The following is a 23263-nucleotide window of genomic DNA, read 5'->3' on the forward strand; positions in this document are numbered from 1 at the left end:
AGCTAAGCACAGTCCAAAGCACAAAGTGGAATCTAGGAGGCATGGTAGGACTGCAGTGAGGGTCAGATCTAGGGAAGACAGTGAATAACAGATCAAAGTAAAGGGCAAATCAAAGAGATGTAGAAATAATAACAAACAGCGTCCAAAGAAAAGTGAACAAAGAGAAGTAAGAGCAATGGGGGGTGAACTGAGAAAAGAGGTACAAAGTAAAGCAGAGATCAGGATTAATGAAGCTAGGAAACTCCGAGCTCTCTCAGGTCCTAGTTTTTAATCTTCTGAATTGGGTGTGGTCGTAAACAATCTCCAGGTGATCCAAGTCTCCTGTCAATTAGTTTCCGTGGCAACCGGCACTGGCAGATGGGTTGGACAGTGATGTAATTGTCTGGCACATTAGTACTAGTTCTCCCTGCTGCTCGTCAACAAGCATGACAGATATGACCAAAAAAAAGCTACATTTTTAGTGCTTCTTGTAAGTTTATATGTAGAGCCTCAGGCGGATATCTAAAGTATTTACATTACTACTGGAACAGAATAATATGCTCAGAATATTCTGTTGCTTTGATTTTTGTTACCCCTTGTTAAGCACAGATTTCTGTAGGACACATTGTGGATATAAGAACTACAACTGGGAAAAAGAGGAAATCTGAATTCTTCTGGCAATGGTAGTCGTTTCTATTTCTTTTCAATGCCTGCTACCATAAAGCACAGCTTTTGCTTTAAAATATTAAGCTGTACTGTCCCACATCATCAAATAGATAGTGCAGCTCATGTCTAGCAGATAGGGCACACATGGCCCAGGTGTCACATTGCCATCTTGAAAGAAAGCTATGGTAACACAAGCAATGTAAGGACATGCCTTGTCCCGCTGGCATTTTGTCATGTCAACAGGAAGAGCCTGCAGGAAGAGGTCCCAAGACTTGATCAACTTTGCACTTAGCAGTCAGATTGCTATCAGTCTGCTCTTAGTAGAAGTGGAGATCCTGTAGCACCTAGGCATTCATTACTAAAGAAGACTTGGGGTAGGGAGCTGCGTCAGCATGTGTATCCTGACAAAGAACAGGTAAAGGTTCATTCTATGCATGAAGTTAAAGAAAAGAAAAACTGCATTTCAGCTATAGAGGTGCCTTCAGGTGTGTGAAGAAAACCTGAAGGAGGTTTCACAGCTAAAAATGTAGACCTTTAACTTGTTCCTATAGAGGACTTTGCTCCACTACAGTTAAGTTCACTTGAGATGTCTTAGTCCAGTCATCATAGTCACATACCAGTGACTCAAAGGCACTGCTGTCTGAATAATTGTGACATGCTTGTCTGAATCTTTATGTGTTAGTCTTGATTCAGGCTTGATATTCCAGAGGTTAAATCACCTCATCACCTGTGCCCAGAAAAGTCAATCACTAATCAGATGATTTACTGCTTATGCAACAGTCATTGTCACTTGATTCTATCAAGGTCATTCGTGAATGATTAGTAAATCCAAATGATGCCAATATTTAATCAATAACTACAGTTTGTATGCTTTATAAAATAGTACAGTAAATGTAGAAATGATATTACATTGTGAATTTCGTATTTTTGAAAGGAAGAAAAGGCAATCTCATCATATTTCTCTTTTCTTTATAGCAATATTTTAAAGATATTTCAGGGAGAGATGAGTACACTGTCTATTGTGATAGAGAGCAAGGGTAGTGGCTAGCTTACAGTCCTACTCCTAGGTCTGAATATCCTCTATGACTACATTTAAGGTTTCAGATTTCAAGACATATTTCAGTATCTTGATACTGGAGAGACTTTGATCTAGATAGTTCTACGGTATCTGCTGAAACTAGAGCTGTCTTGACATTGCACTTTTTTACAAAGTGTCATTATTCTCAATTCATCTTCCATTTATTCCTTGTTGAACCACTCTGAGAAAGGACAGTCTTCATCTGAAAAAGTTAAAGAAGCATGTAGTGTTGAAAATGGAAAGATGAGAGTAGAGAAGAGTGTGAGCTCAGGAGCGGCTTGATTTTGCCATATTGGGCAGAGAGTGGGAGAGTGCTGTGACTAAGTGCTGGAACTGGGAGCCAGCAGATGGGATCTGTTAAGTGGAACAAAAGGCAGGTAAGCTGATCCTGTGCAGGGACAGATGTCTTGTGCGGCATTTTTAAAGGCCTGGACATGGGAACATGGGGCCCAAAAACAAAGGGGTGAGGAAAAACCTTTATTAGGATTCACTTGGGGTTTTCAGAGCTCAGAGCAGCTGCCTTAACCTTCAGAGGCTCCACCTGAAGTTTTGATTTGAACAGTCTTTAGTACTGTTCTTCTACTGCCAGAATGACTCAGACTGCTGTTTATTTTCTAGTAAGGAAAACATTTTAATTTTCCAACAGGAATAGCATACTTTCCAACAAGAGTACAAACATTGCAGTTTATTAAGTAAGCACATTAGTTGATATTCATACTGATTAAAAGCGCCCTAAAAACCTTCCCAAGATGAATTGCTTTTGTTTTATTAATGGGAATGGTAGTTATTTTGGGTTTCATTTAATAGCTTATTATGATGAGATTATGTTGAGTCTATACATTTCAAAAGTTTTATTTAAATAAGCACTAAAGTTTTCCTAAATGTGTCTTACAGACAAAATCATCACATATGACAAAATAATAAACAGAAAAATTGCAGTTATAGCAAGCATATTAATTGACTGATATGAAATAACCTGTTGTTTAGTGATTCATTAGACCAGGAGTGGACAATCCTGTTCTTGTTTGGCTTGTGGTTCTACTTGTCACGTTTTCAATTCAACTTGGCACTCATCAAGATCATTCAGTTCATTATCAGCTTAATGGGTCCATTTTAACAGCGCTCGCTAACTCTTCAGGTGCTGCTGCTTTTAGAGACAGAAAGCTTTCAGATACACTGGCCTTTTTTGAACAGGATTGCTTGGAGACCCTGAAGAACACCGCTACATTTTATGCAAGTAAAAAAGTCTTTTCCAGTTAATGTTAGTGCTTTTTAGGGGTAAAAACACCCATAAGCTTTTTAGCCATCATTTTTCTAACATAAATGTTCACACAACATGCTATCCTGATTTTCTTGTACTTGTTTAGGCCATTCCAAGTCTTGCCATTTTGCATTGCTTTGCTTAAATCCTCTAATCACCCTTTTCTAGTTAGGTTAACCACTTAAACAATTAAAAAGCAGTAAAGATGTTTTATAACCCCTTAGGAAAATAAAATTTAATCCTGTTCATTCCATTTAAAATCAGTCAAAATCAGTTTCTTTCCCTTTAGATGTGCATTTTGAATGTTGTGCATACCTATATTGGACAAGGTGCTGAGAGCTTTAATAACCATCTTACAGTACAATCATCACTGCACTGCATTGTCATGACAAATTCAGTGCACTTTCTTCAATATGTTAGCCAAGGAAATGAAAATCCAAAGGTCTGTTATTATATTACCCTTTTCAGAAACCGGTTCTCCTTAAAGAGTTCAGATCTGATCACTGAGTCACCTGGCTGTCTATGATCCATCCACCCATTTTCTAACTGCTTCTTCCAGTTCGGGATTGCAGGGGAGCTGGAGCCTATCAGCATAAATGGGTGCAAGGCGGGATGCACCCTGGACAGCCTAAGGCCAATTTTCCTAGAAGCCAATTAACGTCCCACTATGCTTTTGGACTGTGGGAATAAACCAGAGCACCCAGATTTTGTTCATCTTAGTGTGTTTTTTTTCAAACAAGGCAATGTCACTGGCATTAAATAAACATCAGTAATTTGGCAGGAAGCAGTAACTTGACATTTCTACTCCACAATAACTGCTAGTGCATGGAAATGACTTGGGAAGCTGGACCCCAAGGGGGTTTCTCTGAAAAAGCCTTCAGATATTTGAGGGACACTTATTCCCTCCTGCCTGTAATACGGTATCACTTTTTGGATTCTCAGGCATATAAATGTTTTATTCATGATGTCGTAATAAAAGTACGCAACTGGATGAGGCGTGGAAGTAAATAGCTTTTTATTTTCGGCTCTTTTTTGAGGGCTTCCTGAACTGTTTGAAATTATGTTGATGTGGTAACAAGAACCACTAAGTGACAATAATATAAAGTCTTTGTATTTAAGTTTTATATGTAATTATTATCGATAGAATGTATGTTAAAATGTATAAAAAACATAAATAGAATGTGCCTTTAGGACATAACTCTAATAATCAACAGCAACACCAAGCCGGGGTTGCTGTGCTGCCTGTTTGACATTTACCGTAAGTACCCTCATATCAATAACCAGCGAACGATTGTGATAGATGAACAAGTTGTTAGTTGTATTTTCTGCAGCTCATATAGTGCAATTCTGTGGTAAGCTGCATTGAACTGGAGAGAAAAAAAATACATTTACTCTATTGCGTAAGCTGGGACTCCAGCTGCTGGACAAACTGTTTTTCACCTTACTTCAGACATATTGAATTATTTATGTTGACGAACAGGGTGTTCAATATACTGTGTGGACAACACCTTTGAGAAACAACTGGATTTATATTCTCTCTTCTAGGCACCATTTAACCAGACTCAATTTATTAGAGTGTAATGTTAAAGAGCCTACAAGCCATTTTGAGTGATGGCTGCCACAAAATGCTGTGTTAGCCTGAGCAATTTCTTTCTGTTGTCTCTAAACCAAGTTTTCTCTAAGCTTTGATAGTCAATTCAGCTAGTGACAGCTTAACTGATGGACATCTACTTGCTTTCTTTTGAAAGCACATTAAAGGAATACAACAAGCAGTGGAGATTGCATCAGAGCTGTATATTATGTCCTCCATAACGATTCTGCTTCCTCTCATCAAGAAGGACTTGCCCTGCCTAGATAATCAATTTTAAATTACCTTCTTCTCTACCTCCCAGTTTTCCATTAAGTCCCATTATCAGAGGTTCCGAGCAGCTGTCTGGTGCTGAAGCTGCAGCCTTTTGTGTTCAATTTAGCTAAACAGAACTCCATTTCCCAGTAAAGTCTCATGGGGAGAAGGGGTTAGATGCTTATCCACCCAGAGCTGACTCTTCACCTTTTTTCTTATGATTTTCAATCCCATGTATTTAAACACCTCACTGGTTCATTTTCTATACTTGTACACATGGTTAAATAGTAGACTACATTATTGCTGTGTCGGTGACTGTGTCAGCTGCAGCAGTATTGGTTCGTTTGATGTGCCAATCAGAACACGTCATTTCAAGGTGTACTGCTCATGGATCCCTCCATGACAATGAGTTTACTCTTGTGGCGTGGAAAGAGAGGACGTTGAATTTTTCTTCGGTGCTGAGCAAAATCGCCTATCTGGAAATGTGGAGAACTTAAAAAGTCATTGTGACACAAAATAATGTTCTCCCTGGAAATTCAATAGATAGCACAACAAATGTTTGCAATGCATTCCTGGGTCTCAAAGCTATATTGAATATATTGAACAGGAGAGCAGTTCTTATTCTACGAGGGATATAATCTAAATTGAATAGAACCAATTTACTGTATTGGACAGTAAAAGCAGTTTTGTTTAAAATGAGATGTTTACTGTATGTGATCTGTGTTTTTTGAAAAATTGATTTCCATGGTAAGCTACTAATCTATTCTTTGTGGCAGCCCTAAATTCTGGTAAGATAATGTACTTTGAATTTCTTTATTTACAAAAATACTCCATTATGAAGATATCCTCTCCCCCATTCAAAACCTCTATTTTCTTCATATATTTGTTTCATACGGTCTTCATAAAATGACATATAATTTTCTGTATCTTGCTTGAGCCATATACCTACAGTAGCCTAGCAGTCTGTTACAGGCACACAGTTTCTGAAATTAAGGGCTCAAGGTTCAAGCACCAGGAGGAGGAGATCAGCCTATCATTTTATTGGCCATATACAATTTCTTGTATTAGGAATTTGTCTTTTCGCATACCCCAACTTGCTCTCCGTGAGATACACAGACAGGGAGAAAAGCTTGGTGTCAGACACAAGGTCAGCCATATACAGTATACAGCGCCCCTGGAGCAGTTTGGGTTAAGGGCCTTGCTCTCAGGGGCCCAATGGAGTAGGATTCCTCTGCCGGCTGCGGGATATGAACCAGCAACCTTCCAGCCACAGGCGCAGATCCTTAGCCACCGCCCAGGTCGTACTAAACACACATTTTCAAGTAAATTTGGTCTTTATTCCAAAATTGCATCTCAGACTTTCCGTACCAAAATGGCCTTTTGTCTGCATGAATTTCTCATAACAGTTGAGAGTGGGGTCCCAATGTTATGATGTTTCCTTTATTGAATGGAATCCTCTTCCAAACATGCAGACATATTTTAGAATTGTACATCATTTCTCCAAAGACATGCACCCTGTTTCAAAGTTAAAGCAATTTGTTCCCAATAATGTCACTGAAGAACATGACCACAAAACATTGGTAGTAGCCTACTGATGCAATAATGCTATCCAGCAGTTTCTTAAAGGAGGTTAGGGTATTCTCTTCAACAACATGGCTTGGTAGTTTGTTTCATATTTCCACAACCTCATATGGCCTCATGTTCTCAGCTTTTTGAAATGCATTTACATACAACATCCACTGTTAATTATGAAGATGTCCACTGGGTTGACTTTATCAGTGTCTTTGAAGATTTTTAATAATTGTGTCAGGTTCCCTCACCGACTCGTCTGTTCAAAACTAAAATTAAGTTCCTTTTGCTGTCCGTGTAGAACGTGAAGGAAATGGTCAGAGAATATCTTGACCGATATCTTGACCACAGGTCCTAGAGGTTTAATTATTAGTTAAACAGGCTAATCTTCTATTCAGATCTTTAGGACAGTTATTTACTAATCAGGACATTTTTTTTTTCATTTCTTCTGCTGGGATAGCTTTATGCAGTGCTGAAGCATTCCCAATGAAGTACAGACATGCCTTTGGGCTTCAGAGTGAACAAACCTCTTTTCTGTTTCATGTGTTTCCATTCTTTAGACCCTCAGTTCAAAAGCTCATAAAAAGGATTGTTTTATTTTCCAGGCAGCCATATGAAAATATCTGTAATTTAAATGCAGACCTTGATCATGTGCATATACATATACATGTGGATATTCTGTCTGTGGTGGTGTGAAGAGAGTTTTAAGAAACCATGATCAGTAGATACACCCCACTGAAGATAAAAAAATATTTTATAGTGTTCTTGCCAATGCAGTGAGCAAATCAGTATTGGGAGGTATAGGTGTTGAAATGCGACATTGAAAGTGATCAACTTTTTTGTTGGAAGAAATCATCTGAAGAAATAGTATGAAGAGTGTTCTGCCTTGAAAAACATATAATGCTTGTTGACAAAGTGCAGAATGCATTGTTTAAATCAGCAGTTAGTTAATACAGGTGCAACATCATGGTACGAATTGTATTTGGTGGGAAACATAGACAATCTGACTGTATTTAGTGGTGGGGGGAGGGTGGTCATTTTATTATGAAAGACCTCCAAAGTATGCATTAGCACTGCATAGCTCTTAGGATATCTGTCTGGTGCTTCATGGTTCCTAATACTGTGTTGCAGGTGTTCTGTCTGGAGCTTGGCAAAGTGTCGAGAGAGAAAGTGTTTCCCATGCACAAGACCAGTGTGGATGGGGTGGAGGACATGTCCACATTGGCTGAACTTCATGAAGCTGCCATCATGTACAACCTCTACCTGCGCTACCAACAGGACAACATCTATGTGAGTAGCAAATGATACAGCTGTATCAATGCATATAACATTACTGGCCATTTTGAGTCATTATAGGTTTTTTGCAATGGAGTGTCATTTTCTCTGCCTCTCCCCTTATTGTCAGAAATATGGTACAGATTGTTTTCAGGTGTCATTATGATGATCACCACCTCCAAGCACTTTGTGATGGGGGGGTGTTATAACAATGCACAGCACAAGCAGAATTGCATTTTAAACGATTACTTCCAATATTTGTCACTGAATCTCATCCAATTAAAAAACGGGTTTTCAAATGTCAAAACAGGATTTTTAAAACAAATTTTATTTTCAACAGTCTCAAAATATTTGAACAAGCTGGTTACAATACAAAATAGATAACGGCCAAGCTGCACAGCAGTGAAAGTCATCAGAAGAAGACAGTTATAAGAACATGGATTCTTCAGTAAGTTTCAGAACAGCAAATGTAAAAGAAAAAATGACACTTTCTCCTTCCTCAATTGTTAACAGTATGCCAGTGCCCTTTTCTTATCTCACCCAGATCTTCCTACTACTGTCTTGCTGCATATCATTTGACAGGTCCTTTAAAACTAGGACCTTTACGTTTCAGATTTTGTCTAGATAGGCTGATTTGTGAATAACAGGTGTTTCCTGTCACAAACTCTCAATATAGGAAAATGCCTTTTCTTGGAGGGAAGGGCTTTTTCACTGACTTATTTCCTGACTTTGAAAGAACCCACTGCTTTTATACATGACAATAGCTTTCAAATGGTTAAAGAGGTGCAGTGTTATTTGCACTAGATATTGAGGAAACTAGCAACTAAATAGTTTTGATTTGTGGTGATAAGCTGGGCTACAACTAAAGTAAAACACTTTAGGAGTACAGCATATGTATTCATCCCTAATTGTTCATTATGCACCATTACCCATTTTAAATGGTTTCATTGTGCTAACACAGTAAAGTACAATTTTCAGAGCTACCTCCAACTGTATCATTGTTGAATAAACTCACTGTTCTGCATAGCTGTAGTTTGCACAACATCATAAATGACAGGTTATTGGCAAAGAGTAGTGTTTTCTAATGAATCCCAAATTTGTTTGGTGATTGTAGAGTACTAGCGATTGGGACAAACAGTGAAAGACTCACAGAAATCTGTGTAATAATTTTCCTGTCTTTAATTTCTGGATCTAAATCCATATAGTTTTTACACATCATATATTAACACTTGAAGGAGGCTCAACAGCCAATGTTGACATGATTGGAAGGGGTAAAAACCTTTGCAAGACACTGTAGAAAGGAAGATAGTTCTGCCTTTTTGTCCTGTTGTAATTGATTGTTGAATATCACTGATAAAATACTCTATAACAATCTTTCATCCTCTCATTCTGCTTTCAGAACTTTTTGAATATTCAGTTAACATGCCAAGTAACATAGGCTAAATTACCAAAGGAGCACATCTGATAATTTACCCAAAAAAATAGATGCAAAGAACACAGTCCAAGAAATTAAATTACTCAACTGTGCAGAAGGCTTAAACATCATAGAGTCCATCAGGAATTACAATAGATGTTATAGTGTTTTGTACTACTATAACACCTTTGTCTGGTGTCAATACACCTTAGTTTGGATGAGAAGAAACCTTTTGACATTTGCAATATATTTTATTCACATTGATCAAAATGGGATTGGCTCTAAAAATAAAATAGTTGCTGTTTTATGGTGGACTGTCACCAGAAAATTGTTTTTCTACATGAGGAAAAACATCATTGAGTGGAAATAGTAGAAAGATGCAAAATGTCTAAGACCTTTGCACAGCAGTGAATGGCAGAATGAAAGAAAAGAATGGGATTCACCAAAAGGCACATTTTTTTGTAAATTACAAAACATTTACACCCTAGCCAAAGAAAAGTGGTGCAAGGGTCTGTTTACGGACAGCTCTTGGCACATGTAGCCACTTAGTAACAAGACTGTACACTGTGTTTTGCAGCGGGATTCTTGCTTTGAGTGAGTTGCCATTCTACAAGTGAGTTTGTTCTGGCCCCATCTGCTGTACTGACATCACCACTCTCGGGGGGCTTGTAGTCAAGCAGCGGGGGGACTGACCCCAGTGCCCTGACTACAGTCCTGCATTACAGGATCTTCTCCCACAGAATAGACGAGCAACACATTGCACCCAAGGGACCAACTCCATTACCTCATCACAGAGCCTAAGTGTCTTAATGCCAGCCAGCATGTCCTCCGTGAAAACTCTTTCTCTGACCCTTTTGCTTTTCCACATCATACAGTCTGTATGTTCCTATTAGTTATTCTGGTAAAGAACTGTAGTGAAACTGTGCCTAAGTGCAAACATCCTGTCCTTGACTCCATAAAAAGGCTTTGAACTTCTGATCAGCATTACAGTGGCAGAATTTAAGGTGTTACACAACATCGGAAATTCTGAAATTCTTGCCGGTAATTTACGAAGCACAAATTTCTGAATTATGTCCTCTGTAATCGAACAACTGCTGAAATAACCATTTTTGTATTTATTTTAGTTCAATGTTGCAATTTATATATGAAGCAACCCAGCAGACACTTACTACACTTGTGATGGCTGAAGTAACAATCTAATTTTTCAGTCCAAAACAGGAGGAATGCAGTTTCAGAAGAGGATTGTTTTGCTGCCTCCTGGTGTTGTACAAATGTTATAACACTGATGTTACATAGTGAAAAAATATTTATACACAGTAGTTAGTTTATATGGTATTCTATGAGATTCTAAGTTATTTGCTGTAATTTTCACAGTTATGACATTTAAAAATGTCAGACTTTCACAGTGGAAAAAAATGGAAAAAAACTCAAAGCAACGCATCTTTAAGTTCTTTTTCAAGTTGTGTCTGGCATGCAGCAATATTCAGATATATTGATTGTTAATAGATGACAGGGTTATCCTTCTTATTTACCAATGTGACGGTACCAAGGCATTTTTGGGAGGCTGAGATAATGTACTCCACCAAATTCCAAGCCTATATCAATTTCTTTAGGTTTTTTTATTTACAGAAATGATACATTACAGGCTGCATGAATTATCATGTCACCATCATCATTGTGTGGAATTGAATAATGAATTATTTCACTTGGTCTGCTCCAGTAATTAATTTAAAACCTTAAGATCTGCTTTGGACATTCCAATCATTTTCACTCATGTTTGTAAACTGTTGAGGGTGGAGTTCCCTGGCTCTGCTTTTTTCCCCCATGAGACCTCATATTGTTAACCTCATCCTCTAACATTAAAGTCCAATTGAGGGTGATTACTAGAATAGTTTATTAATTGAAACGTAACATTTCAATTTTGAGTTTCAATGTGCAAAACATGAAATGCATCGGAAAATGAATTTGTTGGATATCAGAGTAATAAATGACAAAGAGCAGATTTAATTGTGGAGATTAAATTTCATGGTCCATTTTCTGTTTTTCACAGGTATCAATTTGATAGGACATAAGCTATCTGATTATACCTACAGTAGTGTGTACATCTGTGATGTTAAGAAGAAAGGTCAATTGGTGCTTAAATTAAATCGATCCTGTTAACATAGAATATCTTCCATGATGTGTTCCAGAGGCACTCCAGTGCTTACTGAAAGGCATTGACAAGTACCTGTTGCTTTTCTCTCATTTTCAGTACAAAAAGTGAATTCAAGCTGGCCCTACACACATCTTTTCTCTAGTGTGTGTGACCTTGAAAACCTCCCAAGCCACAGCTTTATTGTCTCTACACTATTGCATCAGTAGTGGAAAGTATACTTAGCAGGATAAGGTGGCCCTTTAATCAGTTGTTCAGATGGCACAAACCTGAAACTGCATGGAATCATTATGTATACGATATCTAATTTGATCATTAAGCGCTCTAATACATTCAATTTTGTTAATTTATGTGTGTTATTAAAAAGGTTCTCTAAATTGTATTGATTATCTATCCATATAGTTTTCCTGTAACTGAATTATGTAAGCAATACCTCCATTGCCTCCTCAAAGGTTCTTTTCTCACTAACAAGACTCTAATTAAGTAATTTTAATTTTAAGTAAACCAATGAGCAAAAGCTTAACAGCACAGTGTGAATCCGCCCAAGTTACAATTAAAATTAAATAATTAAAAATGTGTACAAGGTACTTTAGAAAGAGTGGATAGTTTGAAATCAAACTAAATTTTGAAGGGTAACAAAACTGATGGAGAGGAGCTCCAGAGCTTTTTGTATAGCCAGGTTAGTCACAGGTTTGTAAGTTTGTAAGCTTGAAATTGAGAAAATTGTCTATTTTGGGATAAAAATTGATTTTTGGGATGTTTAAAACTACAGTTTAAAGAGTATAGGATGTAAAATTAACCTAAAATATTGTGTATTTAGGAAATATTAAACAATGGAAAAATATATAATATCAAAAGAAATGTGTTACATCGATGTGTATTATTAGAATGTAATACTGATTTTGGTTACAAAGTATTTTTTTTGCGTTATTTTGAGTAGTAGATCATTCATTACTGACTTGATACACTTGAAAGAGAGTTGATTGGGCACAGCTGAGGTGGTTTGATCTATTGAGTATGAGGCCTGGGGAATATCAGAAAAGGTTAAGAACCAATGTGCCTCACTTTTCAAGAGACCAATGCCTTTGTGCTATCAGAATATTGGAGCAACACCAATTGGAGCGAACAAAGTCGTCTTCAGTGATGCATCTCAGATTTGTGTACATCACCCTGATGGACATTCATGAATGTTCATTCATTCATGCATACGCAAATTTGTACAGCATGTGTATAGCAGACCCATCGAAGGGTAGGGAGGTACAAGTATGGGTGCATGGGCAGGAGTATAGTTCAAGAGTACTTCATTTGATGATTGATGAAAATCTGACCGCATTGAAGAAACTCTGGCTACCTTGATCAAGTCTTGGGCTTGAGCGTGCTGCCCTTTAACTGTGGGCTCATTCTGATGTGACATCATTTTAGCAGGTCAATGCATGTCTACATGCTGCTTGTGTTACATTGGCTTCCTAGTTGTGAATGCAACAGTTATGACTTGAGTCCCATTGGATATTTGTGGATTTAATCTGATTTACTTTATAAGTAATGTACATTTCTTTAATATTTGTTATAATTAAAAGGATGGCATTTTAGAATTCAGAACACTCATGTAGCTAAGTGAAAGAGGCAATTACAGTATTTAAATGTGCAGGAGCTTCAAACTGTTTTCATATTGAGACATTTTACTCAAGACATGAACAATGGCCCTGTGTATACTGTTCTTGTAGGAAAAAATGTTTTAATATATGGTGGCTTACATTCGCAAAGGACATTAAAACAACTGAAAGTTCATGTGACATCTGGTTTCGGATTGTTGTCTGGTCAATGTTAAGATGCTTTAATAACCCTGTGGCTTGTAAATGGCTTCGTCTGTCTGTTTTTTCTGCCCTCACCCATGTTACTTGTCACGTCATTGGTGAGGTAGAGTGTCATTAGCTCTGAGAAATGTCAGCTAGTGTATTTCTCATTTCAATAACTGACTATAAAATTTAATACTGAACGTGGAGGTATAAAATGAAATTAAATGAAACTATTTACATACCACCGTGGCTGAAATCCAGGATACAGACTATCGCGATGGGTCACATCCCTCTCACACTTACTCCCAAGGCTGTCAAAACACTGCATGTTTCCATGTCATTCTGGGTGTGGATTTCCTGTGTTTAAGGTCATTCATTTTGACTTCTATGGGAGATGAGATTCTTACATTTATTTATCCAGGTCTTCGCTATGACCATTTGTTCACCAGCTGACTCAGTCCTGTTGCCTTTTCCTATAAACATCCACACATGAGCCAATAACACCCCATGTAAATGCCTCTAATTCCAAATCAATATTTTACTCAGCGTCGTGTTAAAATCCTGTTTAATCAGCACCACTTCAGACATAGACTAATCACTCTGCCACTTAAACTTCCAGTGTACAAAGCCAATGTCAGATTCAAAGGGATGAAATGCTTTGGGAATTTGCTCACCATAAAATATATCCTTTAAAATATTATCTAGAATGACTAATTATAAAGTGCTAAAGACATACAGTAAACCTAATCTGTAGGTGATAAATTCTTCTCTTGCCTCTCAGACCAACATTGGCTCCATTCTGGCAGCAGTGAATCCCTACAAGCAGATTTCTGGTCTGTATGATTCCTCTGCTGTAGACCTCTACAGCCGGCACCACCTGGGCGAGCTGCCTCCTCATATCTTTGCTGTGGCCAATGAGTGCTACCGCTGCCTATGGAAGAGACACGACAGCCAGTGTGTGCTCATCAGGTGAGCTGGCCTCCTTCTCTCTTTCTCGCATTCCTGCTCCTTCCCTTCGCACCTGAAGAAGGCTCAGCAGCTGAGTCGGTGAAGTTCTTCTTTTCCTTTCTGCTTTTCATTGTGGAATTAGCGTCTGCTTATTTAGAAATGTTGATGGATAGAGCAGTGACATTTGGTATGCATATAAAGGGAATTATGTGAAAATCATTTTGATTAGCTTTAATTATCCATTACCTTAAATAGTCCATCATCATAATCATAGATAGGAGAAAGATAAAAGTTGAATTAGCAGACTAGAAGAATGATGACTATATGTCTCGATTTGTGGTATTATTACACTGTAAAGCATCTGAACAAAGAAACACAGCAGGTATCCTAGGATTTGGAATCAGAAATTTGTTTGACAATTTTATCGGAACACTCCCGTCGTGAGACAGCAGTGCCCACACTTTCATGATTCACACAACCAGCTGACTTCAGAGCAGATGTAGCAATTTGTATGGAGTAGGATTTTTTTACTGTTTTTTACATCTGTTCGTTGTGTCTCCACAGAGCTACATACTCGATGTAGATTAGTGGGAATGATTGTAGCTGCCCGAAGGATTGGGCCAACATCATGTCTGCCTCATGCCTATTGATTTTCTAGAATCCAAGCCATCATTCTTCGTGCTGCTACAACATGTCCTTTCACCCCCCCCCCCCCCTCCACCTCCAACCTCCCAGCATTGAATATGTTTGCATTGATTGCTTACCAGTGCTGATGTCTATCTCATCACAAAGATTTGTGAGCCTGTCTGAGAAGTGGCTTTTTCTAGCCAGTAGTGGTTTCCCTGTCTGGTTGATGAATGGCTATCACTGTCCAGACACCCTCAATGTCCATCTTCTGCGGTAGTAGAAGCCTTTAATGTCTGAAAAACAGGGAAAGACTGATCAATTGAAAAAATATTATAGATGCAGTGGAAATCAAATGCAAAAACCCTACGAGACTATTAGGATAGGATTATTTGAGACGAACAAATATTTCAAATCGTATGCCTATGGATATGAACCTTTATCAGCTCTATATGTAAAATGTAATGAATAAATTAATTCCGAACTGAAAAGTAAGAAGGATATCTCTACATCTTAAATGTTGTTCTGTTCTTTTAGTTTTCATTGTGGAATTGACCCCCGCTTGTTTCTTTGTCTTCCTGATGACGTTCCCTTCATCTTCCATAATCATTGCTAATTGTTAATCATTGCTTTTGGCTGTGATGGAAAAAAAAGTGTACGAATCTGTCATTTGCTAAAGCAGTACAGTAGAATGCAGGGTTTTTACTCCATTTACTTCAGATTTGTTCATTTATAATTAAGGCTTTAATAAAATTACAAATAAATTACAATATTTCTCATGTGAACCTTCTCTGTTCAATCACACTGTACAGTTAGAGGTGCCATATCTGTAAGATATGACAACATGTGGACATTTCATATCTAATAGCATTATTTGAAAGCATAAGGTTATTAACTGTGGTGTCTTGCTTAAATCCAGCTTACACAACTTGCCATTTTTCAAGTTCTCTTTGTAGTTTAATTGACTGAGTATTTCTTACTTCTCCATCTTGCATTCAATATAATGGGCTTCTGCAGCGAGAAGCAGGGCTGCACCCAAGAGTCTTTGATGCTGGATAAAGCAAGTCATCCAACTGTTGTAATTGTTTTTAGGATATTCTGACCTGAATTATATACATTTGAAATGATAGAAATGCGAATGATTCCTATGAAAATGATGACACATCCTTGCCAGAATTTATTTACAAGCTGAATTCCAAGATGAACAAGACTTCATATAGGCGTAAAGTGACTGTGACAGACCACGTCATCAACCAGGGCAATCCCAAGGGTCTGCAAACACAAAATCTCCCAATCTCACATGAGGTGGAGAAGGCTTTTTACAGACCTTTTTGACAACAAACAGCAGTTAAATATCCCATTTACCATGCACACACTTTATACACACTTCAAACAAAAGTTTAATTAACTGCCTTGTGAGTGTGACTTTCCAGACCCATCTCCATTAATACAATAATTAGATGATTAATCCCCATTGTGGCTATGTACAAAGATTACCAATCGTATAGCGGCCTCTAGTGGTTCAATGCAACTGCAGCCTCTTCTTAAGCCTCTATTTTGTAGTCTAAATGACTCCTGAGTCCCTTTTAGTGATGTGCTGTTGTATGGTGTCCTTCAGTGGGGAGAGTGGAGCTGGGAAGACTGAGAGCACAAAGCTGCTGCTAATGTTCCTGTCTGTGATGAGCCAGAACTCTGCAGGGACCCCAGCCTCGGAGAAGACCACCCGTGTGGAACAGGCTATCATCCAGAGCAGGTGTGCTAAGAAGACTGGGTCAGTGCTGGCTCACCAGAGGCAGAGCCAGAGCCAGATATAACAATGGTTGTAATACTGGTCCTGTAGTGTGCCTGCCATAATAAATACCACACTAAAATAGTAATTGTTAATTATTTGGAAGCATTTGAAAAACTGCTTCCTCATTTACATTAATGTTGATGTACAGTATAATTACAGTACATTACATTAGATCATTACATTCTATAATCACATTAAATACATAAACACTTTTTTAAGACAATCTGAAATCTGCTCACGTTCTCTTGTGCCTAGTAATGGTGAATGTTGCAGGTTAGTAGTCACGTTAATACTTTTTGGCATTGGCAAAAAACCTCAACCTTAACGTTTTTTTTCTGTCTCTGTAGTCCCATAATGGAAGCCTTCGGAAATGCCAAGACGGTTTACAACAACAATTCGAGCCGCTTTGGCAAATTCATCCAGCTTCACTTTTCTGAGAATGGGAATATCCAGGGAGGATGTATCGTCGACTGTATCCTAAGTTTAAATCACATGACAAAATCCTTCATTTAATCAGTGCAAATATGACTGAATAGCAAAGTGGTTTTCATTAGTGACTCTTCAGTTGCTCTCTGCTTTGGTTTTGACTGATCTAAAGTAATAACTCCCTTCTCATTCAAAAGGAACAGAACTGTGTGAACCAATTATTTCCTTTTTAAACTGAGTTTTTTAAGAATGATTAGAATAGTGCTTATTCGGGTAATTTGGTACTTTAAGCTAAAGAGCATAAATTATTCTTTCATTTTTAATTGGATATATCATTTTTTTGGCAATGAAGTTTAGGAGTTTAATTTGACTTGTATTTCTCCTAAGATTTTGTGTGGTTCTCATCCTTCCTGTTAAGCAGTTGTCGGCAAATTAAAATTGGACAATGGGTGAAAATGGAATCGCCTGTCACTGTATTTCCGTAATTTAATACCGCACATAAAACTCAGTCCAAATAGGGAGTACTGCCAATATTAATATCTGGGCCTTTTGTGCATTTTTACAGTCTATACCATAATCCAATTAACTATAACTACTTCATATGAAAAGTTGGTCCCACAAAATAGACCAGCTTTGTACAGATTTTAATTCTTGTATGTCTTCTATTTTTTAATTCCTAATGCTAAAGCTTTGCCTCAAAAACCCATCTGTATAACAATGTTTTACTTTTTGCTTATCAATTTTCAATTTTCTGTTTAATAAAAACAAAGTGATATATTCTTAAAAACTGTTGCAGCAATGCCCGGTTATATTTTTTTCTCATGAGAAAATTATGCAAAAAACGTATTCAGGATGCTAATTGAAGATGATACTAAATTTACTAAACTAATTTAATATTAACTAAATTTTTTTTTCCATTTCTTGCAACTTGGGAAATTTGTATTTCCTATTTCAAAAAGCAAAAAAAAATAGATTAAATAATATTAACAATGACAAAAATAACAAAATGTCAACATTTTGTGAATATGACCCAGAATCTGATGGGGATGTGAGGTGCAGTTTCAAACTGCTTACTACTTTTAATTCCAGAACCAACTTCTTTAATTTTATTGGAGTGCACAGTATTTAATAGAACAAGGTGAATTACATTATTAAGGAATGTTTAAAGAATATATGCAGGAGTCTAAAGGCTGCTTCCTTAACCTCTCTGTACCAGATTTGCTTGAAAAGGTAACTTGGATGAACCTGAACCAACTTGCTCCTGTGCCACAGTGGCGTTTGTTTCTGTATCCTGTTTCATACAGTCTTTCAAAACTCGCCAAACTGTAACAAATAAATGTTGCTCATCATGTAAAGGGAGATGTATAACAACTATATTTATACCCATGGTGGCTGTAGTGTTGTCAATTCATGACAGACCCATAGCAGTGAAAGCAAAAAGTAACTAAATTAAAATTTCAGACACGAGGAAATATACTGACATCCCATGTAACATGTTTTGAATAACAGGAGAGTATGAAACATACACTGATAATACACTGGTGATAGTTTGACAATATGAAGCAACACAAACCATAATAATAGTTACAATTAACTGGAATATTTTAATAATCAGTCATTTGCCAAGCATTGGGATTGTTCGTCCACTATTGGGGAATGCGAGTTGGCTTTGGACCGTCATGAGACAAGCTGGTTTTACCCTACTGATGATGAGTTGTTATAATCGTAATCCTGCTCAGGACTAGAGGATCCGCAGGTTCAGACATTTGTTGTCTGTGCTTTGCTGAGGAACCAACAGTGGGAAAACTACCATCTGTAGGATTATAACTGAACACCTTTGAGTCAGAGTTCTCTCTAAAAGGTTTTCAATAAAATGTTTTATATAGCTGGAACGTGATATTTTTGTGTGTGAATAGAATAGTCCTACCAAATCTTTCTCATTGGTTTTGGTCTAAAGTAAAAGTCATTCACAGTATTTTCTCAGAGCATATGCTTTGCACGTGAACCAACATTTAATTATAGAGTTTTAAAATCCCTTTTTTTCTGAATTGCAGAACCGTGTGGTGCGACAGAACCCAGGAGAGAGAAACTATCATGTCTTTTACGCACTACTGGCAGGAGCTGATGAAGAGCACAGAGGTTAGTGTTCATGCCTCTTGAGACACAAGGGCCAAAACTTTGAGGACACAAGGAGGTTTGTATGTGTGCATTGAGATGTGTGGGGAGTTTGAAGTTTTTTGCGTCCAGTTTGAAATGATAAAATCTTAATTTGCACTCCTAACTAAAGTGTTGGGTTAAGTTCTTAAACAGAATACATCTTGATAAGAGGATGTTCAATGTTTTCCATGAAAAAAGGGCATGCTCTGTAAGTTACTGTTGTTTTCATGACAGTAGCCCATCAGTGCTGTTTCACAGCTATTGGGTCCTGGAAAAGATTTTGGACTGGGGTGCTTTTTGTGTGCAAATGGATATTGCCAGTTGCTTCAGTTTCCTTCCAGTTCTCGGAGGCATACCGGTTAATTGGTATGAAAATCTATTGTTCATGTATGTGCATATGTGTGCACTGAAATGGAGTGGCTTCCAACCAGGGTATAGTCTTGTCTTGTACCCTTTGTTTTTTGGGACAAGGTTCAGATTGTCAGAACCATTACTAGGAGAAAATGGCCCATCCATTCAGCATTCTTTATTGCAATTATTAGGTATGTTGACTAGATCTTTTTGTGACCTGTGAGGTTTGTTTTTCCCAGAGCTATATTTCCTGACTGAGCCTGAATCCTATCATTACCTAAGCCAATCAGGGTGTGTGCAGGACAAAAGCCTGGATGACAAAAGGCTATTCAACAGTGTCATGGTGAGTTCTGTTCTGCTATCACAGCAGTCTGTGCTTCTTTTTTACATTGGGGTAACAAAGATCAAGCATCATCAAATGAGATTTTTTCATACAGGACAAAACTGGAATTGAGACCAGGATTTTGCCGTGGGCCATCTACACAGTTTAAGCACTGGGTGCCCCTAAAGATCCCAAATCAATGTATCAATGTATTTATATAAATACCTGAGGTAAAGCTAAATGAGGTGAAAGAAATCCATTTATTGCATATATTTCTGCATCTGTGACTAGCTTCTCAAGAAGAAGCTGACAATAAGATTTTTCTGATTGTCTGGTATCTTTACTTTAATATTTTGGATAAAATGAAGTGTTTAGATTTTATGTTAAAGTTTTGTTGATGTTATAGTGAAGCAAGATTTACAGACATGTTTCAGTAAAAAATGAGTTAATAGCTCACAATAAGGGAATTGCAGAAGTGATAAGGTGACTGAATTGAAACTGGGCTGCCCTTCAATCTCGACTTATAGGAAGCTCTTAAAGTGATGGAGTTCAGCGAAGAGGAGATCCGGGACATGTTTAAGCTGCTCTCTGGGGTCCTGCAGATGGGCAACATTGAGTTCATGACAGCTGGGGGGGCTCAGATTACCACCAAAGGAGGTAAGGAATAGAGGTGCTCAGGAGATCTGGCTAAAGCAATCCAGTTCTCTGAATGTTTTAGTTTCTTATTCTCACCTTTAAATAGAAAAATAGTAACTGGTTGAGAAAATACACCAAACAATTCACTGATTGAACTGATCTTATTGTAACTATTAAACGTTTTAAAACTCTTTTAACTACATTTTTAAAATCAGTTATAAGAACAGTTAAAGTTAATGTGAAGTAAAAACAAGATAAACATTTAAATTGATAATGGTATAGCAAGAGCTCACAACTAAAGTAAAAGGTCAGTACCACCAAGCAGGAAGAAAGTTAAAGCTTTTACTTCCTTGTTTTCCATTAAGAAAATATCTATACATGCCATCATAAAGCTTTACAGCTGCACTATATTGTATTGTCATTTGACATCTGACAGATTTCTGTGAGAGAAAAAATGGTTTGGCCCCTGGTATAATTTAACTTTGTTTCCATTTACTGCTGTAATTGTGCCCAAAACTACTAGATGCATTCTGGTTTAAACAGCGATGTAAAGAATATGCCTGGACTTGAGCTAGAATTTCTTAAACACAGATGTGTCTTGACCCTGTTTCTTTAAAATTCAGAAAATCAACTCATTTGAACTGTGATCAAGAATGTGCCACCGTTGCCAGAAAATCAATATTGAACTTGGATGATCAGAAGATTAATTGACCTTAGCTTTTTACATTGAACTCTAGGATTCAAAAGCAAAATATGCTGTGATTCAACAGTAATCAGTTCTAATGCAATGATGGATTATTTTCTGAAATGTTCTGTGTTTTTTTCTCAGAAATTCCTACTGAGGCTGAACACTGTATGAACAGTACACTGCATAATCTGCAGTGCTTTAAGACAGAAAACTGCCCTGATAGTACAGTACTAGCGTTGATGCTTGGCAGGCTGTGGCATCCTTGTGAACTACTGGGCACTGGATGAATGTGCTGGGTTTGGGAGCTGGTGTTCATTGATATGTTTCCCTGTGCACAGTGATCAGTAATGTGAGCGAGTTGCTGGGCCTGGACTCCTTCCAGTTGTCTGAGGTGCTGACCCAAAGGTCTATGATCCTGCGAGGGGAAGAGATTTGTTCTCCTCTCACAGTGGAGCAGGTAAATGTCAACCTCCGGCCAGATCTTGCCTCAATAGCCATGTATATCTTACACGGTATTTTGCATGTGATTAAATTAATGGGCAATCATAATTTGTTTTGCACAACATCCTAATGACACTACATTTAATGATAAACATACATGATTTCATTCTTATTGAGATGTGCAAGCTTTTGTTCCAGTCTGTGCTCATGTTATGTGCACTATCATAAAGGTATTCATTCTGAGCATGTTACTTTTACACACATGCAGTGATTTTAAATTTCTGGTAGAGAGTGGCTCAGGTTTTACACCTTTTGTATGCAGGCTAATTATTGAAACCACCCATCTTAATCCTGTTTTTTAAGATTTTCAACTTAAGAAAGGTTACAAATGAGAGGTGGTAATCTATCCATTTAGTCAGTTTGGTGGTCATTTGCTAATTGATCTATGGATCTCATCCAACAAGTTCTTGAAGGAAGCCTAGGCTTGAAGAACATGACTGGATTCTATTCAGACTTAAACTAGCACAACAATGCAACATAAAGAACCACCATCAACAAGTTAAGGACAAACAACATTTCAGGAAATAAGAGGATTAGTTTACATTATTTAACAGTGAAATTGCAGAGGGCATAAACAATTTCCTAAGTTTATTTCCATTACACTGTGGGGCACAGAGGCATCTCCTGGATGGGAGTATTGCAGAGTCACAGTGGAGAGAGTGTACATGTCTTCATTAAAAACCTATGTTCACTTTTTTCCCCAGCTTATTACAATTTGTTGTTCTGACTATATTTTTCCTAAATCCAATGATGCTTTCATTTGTTTTCAAAACCTTTCTTGTTCCATGCTCCCATATCCCACTGGGTAAAGAAATGCCCGCTGTAATCACTTCTGCATGTATTTCCCTGTAGTTTCTATTCATGTCCTCTGGTTTGTGTTTCACTGTTCATTCTGAAGGAGTCCCATGAACTGAAATTGTCAGTGCCTTTAAGTATTTTGAATATTTGGATGACATAGCCATTGCTGTCTTATTTCAAGTCTACAAAGGCTCTGTTTTTAACACTGTCAGCGTAGGAAATTACTGTAAGAACCCAGGATGCATCTCATTAGTTTTCTCTAGAATAAAGGGCACTAATATATTTTTTATAATGTGGTCCATCATAATTATAATGTTGTACACAACAATCTAAATTAGGCCAAAGTAAAGAATTATGCAATTTTAACATAGTGTCTAGTAAGTCCTTGAATTTGAAAATATATCCCATTTGACCTTTAAGCATTAATTATTTTTACAGACTATCACTGATTGTTAAAATACAAACTTAAAATCACCCCAGTGATTTTGCTACTTAGGTTTCCTATTTTCCCACAATGTATTACAATTAGCAAAACTGACTCAGTTTTTCCTATATTCATTGAATACATAGCATATGAGGTTATGTTTAAGAAACTCTTTATATTTTAATGGAATGTGTATACTATATAAGACATTTGAAAATGCGATTGGAAACCCTGTTCTGTGCTTGCATAAGTCTCAAACCAATTAGTTATGTTTCTTTCAGCCTGTGTTATATTCAGAGTAACAAACAATAAGTTTAAAAATGTACGTACCTGTTTCTTAGCCTGTTGTGCCCCTCTTTGTTGCTGTTAATTTTTTCCAAAGTGTCTTTGAAAATGAAAGGAATGGCTGGCATTAATGACATCAAATAAGAACTAAAGAAGGAGTGAGAAAGTTTAAATTGCTACAGTTGCCAGCAGAGGGAGTATGTCATTGTGACAAGGAATGATCGCTTGGTTCTTAGCATTTTATTCTTAAATTGATGGGTATAAGAGCAACATGTAGG

General features: G+C 37.4%; 2 protein-coding genes across 2 annotated transcripts in view; both read left to right on the forward strand.

Annotated features, from left to right (window-relative positions):
* LOC148821836 (unconventional myosin-X-like) overlaps nucleotides 1-16910 on the forward strand; it is a 32987-nt gene extending 16077 nt beyond the window's left edge. Inside the window, exons 3-6 of the mRNA XM_088929984.1 lie at nucleotides 7528-7686; nucleotides 13815-14002; nucleotides 16224-16358; nucleotides 16745-16910. Coding sequence (XP_088786110.1) covers nucleotides 7528-7686; nucleotides 13815-14002; nucleotides 16224-16358; nucleotides 16745-16910 — 648 coding nt within the window. The remainder of the gene's footprint in view (nucleotides 1-7527; nucleotides 7687-13814; nucleotides 14003-16223; nucleotides 16359-16744) is intronic.
* A 1134-nt stretch (nucleotides 16911-18044) lies between these two features.
* Nucleotides 18045-23263, forward strand: part of myo10l3 (myosin X, like 3) — a 57993-nt gene continuing 52774 nt past the window's right edge. Inside the window, exons 1-5 of the mRNA XM_088931146.1 lie at nucleotides 18045-18053; nucleotides 18878-18962; nucleotides 19571-19674; nucleotides 20181-20310; nucleotides 21316-21434. Coding sequence (XP_088787272.1) covers nucleotides 19672-19674; nucleotides 20181-20310; nucleotides 21316-21434 — 252 coding nt within the window. The 5' untranslated portion in view covers nucleotides 18045-18053; nucleotides 18878-18962; nucleotides 19571-19671. The remainder of the gene's footprint in view (nucleotides 18054-18877; nucleotides 18963-19570; nucleotides 19675-20180; nucleotides 20311-21315; nucleotides 21435-23263) is intronic.

This window comes from Atractosteus spatula, chromosome 13, assembly GCF_055471065.1.
Source record: "Atractosteus spatula isolate fAtrSpa1 chromosome 13, fAtrSpa1.hap1, whole genome shotgun sequence".
Taxonomy (NCBI): domain Eukaryota; kingdom Metazoa; phylum Chordata; class Actinopteri; order Semionotiformes; family Lepisosteidae; genus Atractosteus; species Atractosteus spatula.